Source organism: Asparagus officinalis, chromosome 3, assembly GCF_001876935.1.
Source record: "Asparagus officinalis chromosome 3, Aspof.V1, whole genome shotgun sequence".
Taxonomy (NCBI): domain Eukaryota; kingdom Viridiplantae; phylum Streptophyta; class Magnoliopsida; order Asparagales; family Asparagaceae; genus Asparagus; species Asparagus officinalis.
The window spans coordinates 10,257,880-10,268,872 of record NC_033796.1 but is presented as its reverse complement, the minus strand read 5'-3'; the positions used below and the strand labels follow the sequence as shown (position 1 = coordinate 10,268,872).

At 37.9% G+C, this 10,993-nt stretch overlaps 1 protein-coding gene across 1 annotated transcript; it reads left to right on the top strand.

The window, feature by feature from the left end:
• Window positions 6,067–10,107, top strand: LOC109832070 (blue copper protein-like). The gene is made up of 4 exons (XM_020399518.1): window positions 6,067–6,161; window positions 8,134–8,347; window positions 8,927–9,274; window positions 9,703–10,107. The coding sequence occupies exons 2-4, from the start codon at window positions 8,182–8,184 to the stop codon at window positions 9,912–9,914; spliced, it is 726 nt and encodes a 241-aa protein (XP_020255107.1). The 5' UTR covers window positions 6,067–6,161; window positions 8,134–8,181; the 3' UTR covers window positions 9,915–10,107.

The following is a 10,993-nucleotide window of genomic DNA, read 5'->3' as shown; positions in this document are numbered from 1 at the left end:
TCAGAGTGTGTCATTCACGTGTCAGAGATACGAACGCATTCGCATGCTGCGCGGACCAAGCATGTTGTAGTGAGGCACCAATGCCATAACGGAGATGGCACAGCAGGAACGAGTTTAAGCTTGTGAGATTGATACATAAGTAACAATCCAATCGATATGCTGACCAAGCCAGATGCCGCTCGGAGAAGTGTGAGGCTGTGTGCAAGCCTCATATGACCTGCCGTTGAAGAATGCTGAGGGCCATGCAAAGAGCGCCAAAACGATACAAAACATGCCCAGATGATGGGCAAGCCAGAAGGGTTTTGAAGATATGATTGATAACTCAATCAAATCTTCAAGTGGGAGATGTTAGCCTAACAAAAACAAACCGTGGGGGCCCACAAAGGTGGGCCTCACAAAGAAAAATGAGATATTCGATGCGTTTTATTTTGGAAAGAATGAAAAAGGTGGCGGGGTCGCCACCGCTCCCACAAATATTTTTATTAATATAGTGCGACGGGTCCCACAGATAATATTATATTTGTGGCAATAGTATTTTCTTAAACACTATAAATAGGGCCCCTAAACGTCTTAAGAAAATCACATACGGCAGAAATCAACTCGCTCCTATGAGAAGAGTAAGAGAAAACACAGAGAGAGTTTATGAGAGTTCTTGGAGTGTATCTGATCAAAGAGAGGGTGTTCTCTTGGATCTAATTCTTTTGGGATATAAAAGAATTTGACGTCGTCGTTTGCAAATCCGTGATAAGCTCCGAAGGAGTGAACCACGTATATGCTGTGAGTACTGTGTATGAATATTGTGCCTTTATTTTGTGTATTGGCGTCTCCGATTAGAAGCGTTCTTATTGGGGTGTATCCTAACCAACATTATATAATGTCTAGCGTTCTGTTCTAATTTAATGCATAAAATCACTATTTATAAATATCGCTACAATCAACATTCATTAATATCATATCAATGCAATAGTGCAACTTTATAATTTATGTTAAACGTACGTATAACATTCACCAGTAGTTCCCTATATAATTTTCTTTAGATAACCGCTTTATAGTTTTTCTTTCAAAAACCCGGAGTGCTTACAGAATCTGGTTTTCAATGAAAAGTATGCTTGATCGTAATGCTTCTATTATTTCTTTGGCCTTACTAGTAATTCTAGATATAATTTGGTTTTTTAGACGTACCTGATAGCTGTAGCGAACAAATAGATAATAAGATTCGAGATATTTATAAATATTAGCGCTTAAAAAATAGTGTCAATAAATTCATATTGCTTTACTTTGGAGAACGCTAGAGTAGCACAAAAGGCTCAATGGATAAAGATCATGCCAACAATGATTGAACAATGGACTCCTAATTAGACTTACTCATTCACACAATACTTAATATCAATTGGCTTACAAACTGACATTTTACATAAAATTTTTATTTTCGAGAACAAAGAAAGAAGATTCTCCATTTTAGGCGGTGGCAAGGATTTTGGAATGAGCAAAAGATAGCTTATCTTGCAGTTAAAAAAAACCATTAGAAGGAAAATTGTTTATGTGGAAAGAAATCTCGATCAAGAATGGAGAGATGTGTAACATTATTGATTAGTTTTTGTGTTTTTAAAAGAAGTGTATATTACACATTGTCATAATAATTTATAGTGGCTCAAAGATTACAGTTCATCAAGGCCAAATGACACCGACAAAAACAAATGAAAAACGAAGCATTATCTTCTCTGGTAGCTGATCATATTTTTTGTGATAGGATTAAAGGGAAACGCAGACTCGTTCAGGGGAACGAGGCTTAAGAAAAAACATAAACAATTATTTTGCATTCAATTTGTCTACTGGATTTTCAGAACAAAAATAATAAGTCCTCAAGAAGGAGTACGACGCGGCTTACATCTTCATCTGGGTGGCTGAGCGTATAAGGTTGGAGCAGAATCCAAGTTATATAGGATACTGGGCTTTATGACAACCGAAGCCGAGTACGTGTCTGCAACAGAGGCAGAAAGGAGTTGCTATGGTTGAAGGCTTTTCTTCTCGAGCTTGGAGTAAGCTTTGAGAAATACTTCATCCACTGTGACAGTCAGAGTGTCATTCACTTGTCAGAGAACGACGCATTCCATGCTCGGACCAAGCATGTTGACGTGAAGCACCATGCCATACGGAGATGGCAAAGCAGGAACGAGTTTAAGCTTGTGAAGATTGATACAAAGTACAATCCAATCGATATGCTGACCAAGCCAGATCCGCTCGAGAAGGTGAGGCTGTGTGCAGCCTCATATGACCTCCGTTGAGAATGCTGAGGGCCATGCAAGACGCCAAAGATACAAAACATCCAGATGATGCAACCAAGAAGGGTGTGAAGATATGATTGATACTCAATCAAATCTTCAAGTGGGAGATTGTTAGCCTAACAAAACAAACCGTGGGGCCCACAAAGGTGGGCCTCACAAAGAAAAATGAGATTTCGATGCCGTTTTATTTGAAGAATGAAAAAGGTGGCGGGTCCCACCGGGTCCCACAAATATTTTATTATTAGTGACGGGTCCCACAGATAATATTATATTTGTGCATAGTATTTTCTTAAACACTATAAATAGGGCCCTAAACTCTTAAGAAAATCTCATCCCAGAAACAACTCCTCTTATAGAAGAGTAAGAGAAAACACAGAGAGAGTTTATGAGAGTTCTTGGAGTGTATCTGATCAAGAGAGGGTGTTCTCTTGGATCTATTCTTTTGGGATATAAAAGAATTTGACGTCGTCGTTGCACCGTGGAGTAGCTCCGAAGGAGTGAACCACGTATATCTGTGAGTACTGTGTTGAATATTGTGCCTTTATTTTGTGTATTGCGTCTCCGTTAGAGGCGTTCTTATTGGGGTGTATCCTAACAAACATTATATATGTCTAGCTCTCTGTTCTAAATTAATGCAAAATCACTTTATAATATCGCTACAATCAACATTCATTAATATCATATCAATGCAATAGTCAACTTTATAATTTATGTTAAACGTACGTATAACATTCACCTAGTTCCCTATATAATTTTCTTTAGATAACCCTTTATAGTTTTTCTCTTCAAACCGAGTGCTTACAGAATCTGGGTTTTCATGAAAAGTATGCTAATCGTAAATGCTTCTATTATTTCTTTTTGCCTTACTAGTAATTCTAGATATAATTGTTTTTAGACGTACCTGATAGCTGTACGGAACAAATAGATAATAATTTCGAGGATATTTACTAAATATTAGCGCTTAAAATACTGTCAATAAATTCATTTGCTTACTTTGGAGAACCTAGAGTACACAAAAGGCTCATGGATAAAGATCATGCGCAACAATGATTGAACAATGGACTCCAAATTATGACTTACTCATTTCAATACTTAATATCAATTGGCTTTACAACTGACATTTTACATAAATTTTTATTTTCGAGAACAAAGAAGAAGATGTCTCCATAGCGGTGCAAGGATTTTGATGAGCAAAGATAGCTTATCTCAGTTAAAAAAAACCATTGAAGGAAAATTGTTTATGTGGAAGAAATCTCGATAAGGAATAGAGAGATGTGTACATTATTATTAGTTTTTTGTGTTTTTAAAAGAAGTGTATATTACACATTGTCATAATAATTTATGTGCTCAAAGATTACAGTTCATCAAGCCAAATGACGACCGACAAAAACAAATGAAAAACAAGCATTATCTTCTCTGGTAGCTGATCATATTTTTTGTGATAGATTAAAGGGAAACCAGACTCGTTCAGGGGAACGAGCTTAGAAAAACATAAACAATTATTTTGCATTCAATTTGTCTACTCGATTTTCAGAACAAAAATAATAAGTCAAAGTAGTCCTTTGTGTAAAGTTCTGATTAATGAAACAAGAAGGTACATAGTTTCTAAGATTGAACCATGGACTCCAAATTATGACTCACTCATTTCAATACTTAATATCAATTCGCTTTACAACTGACATTTTACATAAATTTTTATTGTCGAGGACAAAGAAGAAGTTGTCTCCATAGCGGTGCAAGGATTTTGATGAGCAAAGATAGCTCATCTTAGTTAAAAAAAAAACCATTGAAAGAAAATTGTTTATGTGGAAGAAAGTCGATAAGGAATAGAGAGATGTGTACATTATTATTAGTTTTTGTGTTTTTAAAGAAACGTAAATTACACATCGTCATAATAATTTGCGTGCTCAAAGATTACAGTTCATCAAGCCAAATGTCAACTGACAAACAAATAAAAAACAAGCATTATCTTCTCTGCTAGCTGATCATATATTTTGTGATAGATTAAAGGGAAATCAGACTCGTTCAGGGGAACGAGCTTAGTAAAAACATATACAATTATTTTGCATTCAATTTGTCTACTAGATTTTCAGAACAAAATATAATAAGTCAAAGTAGTCCTTTGTGTAAAGTTCTAATTAATGAAACAAGAAGGTACATAGTAATTTCTAGGGACAAAATTCTAAGGCCATCTAATATTAAGAACTATGTCATATGACTCATATTGATAAGAGGTTAGTGTGCGTCATACAAGGGAATTCTCTGTATACAACAATTTCTTTTTTTTTTTGGACAGAAAAATGGGGCGAGGAGCCCTATTTAGAAAGAAATATATTAAGTTACGAACAGGACTTAGCTTAAAGATATATAAGAATTCTCTGCATACAACAATTGGGTATAAAAATTCTGGAATTTATTATTCTGGCGCTGTACTAAGATCAATTCTTAATAATGAAAATGCACTAACAAGTAATCGATTATGTATGGCCGTATGGGTAATAAAAGACAACAACAAATACGTAATCCAAGGTTTTAGAAACTGCTTATATTAGAATATCGAAGACAATGATAATATTTTGAAGGCGGGCACTTGGAATATGCTACATTCTGTTTTTTAAATATTAACCAGGGTTACTTATGGGCAAAATGGTCAGATTGGTATATTTTGTAGAGGCTTGATGACATGTTGGTATATTTTTTTTAGTTTTGTCAGATTGGTATATTTTATCCTCCGGCGCCATATAGGTCTTAAATTTGGCCGGAGTTACTGTTCCGACCAGTGCTGAAGGAATTTTTTGCATAAAACCCCCTCATCAAATACAATTTCCTTCTCCTAAACCCCCCTCTCCCTCCTCCTCAACCTCCCCCTCCTCCTCCTCCTCATCCTCATCCTCTTCAACCTCCCCCTCCTCCTCTTCCTCCCTCCTCCTCCATTCGCAACAAACCACCGCCATGGCAGAAATATTCTACTGTACACTGCCACTATAACTACGCTCTACATAGGACTGATATATAGATGCAAGCTAAACAACAAAATATATACCTGCTTGATCCATTGGTATAACGCTTAAATAGCCCTGGCTTGTCAAGTATACAGAAGAATGTTGGTATATTTTATCCTCCGGCGCCATATAGGTCTTAAATTTGGCCGGAGTTACTGTTCCGACCAGTGCTGAAGGAATTTTTTGCATAAAACCCCCTCATCAAATACAATTTCCTTCTCCTAAACCCCCCTCTCCCTCCTCCTCAACCTCCCCCTCCTCCTCCTCCTCATCCTCATCCTCTTCAACCTCCCCCTCCTCCTCTTCCTCCCTCCTCCTCCATTCGCAACAAACCACCGCCATGGCAGAAATATTCTACTGTACACTGCCACTATAACTACGCTCTACATAGGACTGATATATAGATGCAAGCTAAACAACAAAATATATACCTGCTTGATCCATTGGTATAACGCTTAAATAGCCCTGGCTTGTCAAGTATACAGAAGAATGGCTGATCATGTGAATAGCAGAATCAAGATAATAACATCAAATTAACAATTTAGAAAAACTGCAGCTTGAGCTACAAGAACTGAGAAGGAAAATAATTTTCTGACCTTTCTTTGATAACTGCTGAAAATTTGTTCAATCACATAATTTTACTGCGGTCGAAAACATTGGTCTTTGTATTTTCTTTTACAAGAATCGGGATCTCTTCCCTAAGCTTATTATGTATGCTAAGTTTTATATATTAAACAAGGAGTAGATTGTGGATATAAATTAAGGACGGGATATAGAAAGTTAGGAGAGTCGCAGCAGCTCTAGACGACCCAATAAAAGTCGTGGCCATGAAGAGATCGATAACTTCCCACATGCAATGTCCCCAGTAATCGGGGTAATATATCATATCTCTCTCCAAGAATATGTAGAGTTTTCTTCAAAGCACCATTAACATTAATTAATTTGAAAAATCAAAAACATCCACCAAGAATGTTACATCTCCGTCCTTGTTCTCTCAGCATTTCATCATGCATAGAATTATCATTGAGAGAGAAAAAAAAATGTCCTTGTAGACACTGCAAGAATATCAGGTGCAAGTATATGTTCACTCCATGAAAAGCATAAGTGAACCCAAAAGAAGCCAAACCATCTAGCTTGCAATGCCAAGATATGTTTGCAAGCTGAGCAGGACTAGAAAATGTATGCAACCTCGGAAAAAACCTTCACGCATCCAAAACAACTTCTCGACCCAATCACATCCTTGTAGAAAACCTTCTTTTCATAAAAGGTTTATATCTACATCAGAGAATTAACTCCTACGACCGACCCCCACGACCGACCCAGTCCCACCCACCTGCATGTCAACTGCTCGATGATATGTTGCATTGCATTGCATAATTGCATTGGAACTCCCTACACACCGCCTGTATCTTCGGCAACACCCGCGACGCCACCCACTGCTAGCATCATCGACAACGCCCGTGCCCTTGCACTTCAACGGCCATCTTCTCTTGCCCACCTTCCGGGGGGCAACCATCTGCTCGTGGGTGAACTGCACACAAGGCGGCCGAAGAGATGAGGGAGGGACGAAGAGATGGGGGTTGAGGGCCTGACATTGGAGGTGGTGGGTCAAGGGGTCGAAGGCGAGGACGAAGAGATGAGAGAGGGACAGCGAAAGGCTGGATTTCGATCGGAGGAAGCTAGGGTTTGTGAGGGTCTGGTTCCACGTTGAGGAGACGGAGCGGACGACAGAGGTGAGGGGGAAGGGGAGGCGGATGAGGCAGAGCTCTGCCACTTCGTTGGGGAGGCCGGGTATTAGGTCGCCAGAGATCCATGTGCCGCCGGTTGGCATCGAAGGGATGAAGAGGAGGGGGAGGTTGAATAGGATGAGGAGGAGGAGGAAGAAGATGAGGAGGAGGAGGGAGAGGGGGAGGGGGAGGTGGAGGCGGAGGAGGAGGAGGGAGTGGGGGGTTAGGAGCAGGAAATTGTATCTGATGAGGGAGTTTTATGTAAAAAATCTCATCAGCACTGGTCGGAACAGTAACTCCGGCCAAATTTAAGGTCTATATGGCGCCAGAATCGACAAAATATATCAATCTGACAAAACCAAAAGAAAATATCCCAACATGTCATCAAGCCTCTACAAAATATATCAATCTGGCCATTTTGCCGTTAATTATGTTAGAAATATTTTTTTGACAAATAGGCCTTCAGAGAGAGAGGGAGGGAGGGAGGGAGGGAGAATTAATTTTTGACAAATGGACCTTCAGAGGTTATAAGAATCAAAACTCAAGGGGTCTATCTGCAATAGAGCGATGTACCGAAGGGTCTATTCACAATCAACCCTGTTAACTCTTTAGATTTTTTAAAAAAATCTAAAGTGGGCCCGTGCACTGTAGCTGTGAGGGGGGTTGTGCCCCATGGTGTGGTGGGGAGTGTGACTGTAGTGTTTTTCTTAACAGCCACTAGCGGCCCAGTTTGACATATAACAAACAAAGAAACAAGTTTGAATCTTAAAGTGGGTCAGGGAAAAGAATTAGTCTAAAAGATATTTTGTGATAATTTGTTGATCTTTCTAGGGAAACTCAAAGATTGACCATCACCTTAGTGAAATTAACAGAGGTAATTAATAATACGTCACGCATCGTGTTCTTATCCCATTAAACCTATGATCTTGTGACCAAGTCACACAGATACTTATTTTTTTGGTGGATTAGTGGACTCTGATTCATGACTGTAGAGATATATATATTTTTTATGGCATATCGCCGGCCAACATTAATTCCTAGTGACATTGCTCATATAATGATAATCCTATAAATAGAGACCCCGACTTCATGAAACATGCACTCAACTTTCTTCTACAGTAATATACCTAGCTAATTCAGAGAGAGAGAGAGAGAGCTACAACATCAATGGCTCCTCCTCAGTTCATTGCAGCCATTGTTCTGGTCTTTGCTGCTCTTCCATCGTTGGCTCGAGCAACGACGCATTTTGTGGGTGATCACTACGGTTGGAACCTCAAATTCGACTACGCAGCTTGGGCTAAGGGTCGTCACTTCTATGTCGGAGACAAACTTGGTACATATATTTTTATCAAACTCATACAGCTTCCATCAAATGGTCATATATATGCTTATGTTATCAGTTACCTAGTAAAAGTTTTCCTTATAATTAACTCGGTTTATTAGCACTTATATATCCTTATGGAGTTTGGCATCTTTAGGAGGATATGGTGTAGATAGCGCTTTCCCACAACAAGTTACCGGGTGGTAAGTGCTAGAAAATGAGTTGAGCTGTGATAAGTTCTACTTAAGACCATAAATGTGGCTTTTTATTTTTATTTATTTATTTATTATTTTGTAACTTATCACCCTATAACGTGTAACTACTTTACTTTGTTGACACATACAACCTCTGACTAAGTGTTTTTCATTTAGTTCTTAATTAGATGAACTATAAATTCATGATATTCATACAGAAATTTAAAAACCAACTGAAAAATAACATTGTCATGAAAACTAGACGTAATATATATGCGATTAAAAGAAATAGAACATAATATATATGTGATTAAAAGAAATAGAACATGAGCTATAAGCAGCTACATCAGGTATCTTCATATAACACTAATCCTACAATTAAATTTTTATGTTGTAGTTTTCAAGTATGCAAAGGGATATCACAACGTCTATAAAGTGAATGAGTATAACTTCAACAAATGCAAAGTTCCACCACTCAACGAAGCCATGGACACCGGCTACGACGTTATAACCCTCACAACTCCAGGAAGAAAGTGGTACATTTGTGGCAAAGCTTATGGAAAGCATTGCATGATGGGCCAAAAGTTGTCCATCTATGTCAAGCCTAAACAATCTATGCCACCAAAACCCACTGTTGGTCGACGCCCTGTACGTCATTTCGTTGGTGGTGGTTATGGATGGAAGCTCAATTTTAATTACGCTGCTTGGGCCCGTGGAAGAGACTTCAGAGTCGGAGACTCTCTCGGTATGAATTAATGTTCTTGGAAGTATTTTTTTAACTTCTTTGATGGTGATAAAATTAGGATCAGTTTGGCAACCCACATTTAAACTATTTTTGGCTTAAAGCGGTTTAGTTCTTGATCGTTTTCCTTTGGTTCAGAACTAAACTGATTTAAGGGTCAAAATTTGAACTTAAAAAGTTGGTTCATTTCTTGTCAGGTAGAATTTTAACCCCTAATCAGGCTAATCTAGTAACTAGTTAGTTGGACAGTTGCCAAACAGTTCCACTAGGATACACTTTTGTTTTGTTTTTATACTATGATGACAAAAAAAAATTATATTTAGATATTTGAAATTATATACTACAGTAAATAATCTTAGATACAGACGGTCGACGGATCTCTATCTTTTTCTTGATTGTATTAATGTTCCTATTACATGATATAATTACAGTGTTCAAGTACCCACGCGGATATCACAACGTCTACAAGGTGAGCGGGCCGGAATTCAATTATTGCAGGGTACCTCGGGCGACCAGGCCTCTGACGAGCGGATACGACGTCATAAAGCTGACGTCACCAGGGAGGAAGTGGTACATCTGCGGCAAGGCCCAGGGCAAACACTGCCAAATGCGCATGAAGCTCCCCATCTTTGTGAAGCCGTGATAATTAATCAAGTCAAGTCTCGATCTTTAATTTAATAGCACCGAAGATGATACGTTATGGAATAAGTGTGCGAGTGTGTACGTGATTTGATTGGTGTCTGGTGTGGTGTGAGATTTAATGGTTTTTAATAAATTGATGTCAGTTGTGACTGTTGTGTGATGAATAAATATATAAAGAGTCTACGCGAGTTGAATTAAGTGTTTGGTGTAATTGTAATCTTCATCTTTTCCGAACTTTGTTTCTTTCTGAATGAATCAATTTCTTTATAGTAGCCGTATGCACAAACAAGTAAATAGCCGTGCATCTACTGTCAGGTGAAGAATAGTATGTCATGAAGTTATCCAAATTGAAAGATGTGTTATATGAAGGCCTAATATCAAAAGATTATCAGATAACCCCCATAACCAACCTTCAAAATACCCAGAACACCCCTCTTAAGTTTGGGGTTAATAGAAAACCTCCCTTTAGCTTTAAGCTTTTATCAGAAAATAGTATAGCGTAAATAAACTTTAAACCATGTGCTAAGTGAGACACATGTCACATTCTACGATAGAGGATTCTCTATAGCATTTATTTTTTCGTTAAACCGCATCATATAAGATTCGTGATTGTCATGAAAAGTACGCAAACAATAAATGCTTTTATCTTCTACTGGAGTTCAGATCTTATTAGAACTTTTCACATGGTGCGAGAGGTTCTGAGCTACTGATGTGTTAGACACGAGGAATCTGATACGACTAGCTAGTAAGACAAAAAGGATAAGGAGAAGTCTACATCTAAATTTGTTTAGTGTTTTTTCAATATAATTCCCCAAAAATTTTAAGTGTTTTGAAACAGATCATCTAAATATTCATATTTTGAATTAGTCCCTCGAATCTTTAAGCGTTTTAAAATTGGTCCTCCAAAATATTCATATTTTGGGATTAGTCATTCAAATCTTTTAAGTGTTTTGAAATTAGTTCCTCTACTTAGCACCACATTGAAAGATTTGGAGAGACAAGTCTCAAAACACTCAAAATAACTAGGGAACTTATTACAAAATATGAAGATTTGAGTGACTAATTTTAAAATATAAATAT

What these genes read in the sequence shown, in the direction of transcription:
- LOC109832070 (XM_020399518.1), top strand. Translation starts at nt 8,182, where the DNA reads ATGGCTCCTCCTCAGTTCATTGCAGCCATTGTTCTGGTCTTTGCTGCT. An exon ending in CTATGTCGGAGACAAACTTG is followed by an intron (nt 8,348 to 8,926) that starts GTACATATATTT and finishes TTTATGTTGTAG; the next exon opens with TTTTCAAGTATGCAAAGGGA. An exon ending in CAGAGTCGGAGACTCTCTCG is followed by an intron (nt 9,275 to 9,702) that starts GTATGAATTAAT and finishes ATATAATTACAG; the next exon opens with TGTTCAAGTACCCACGCGGA.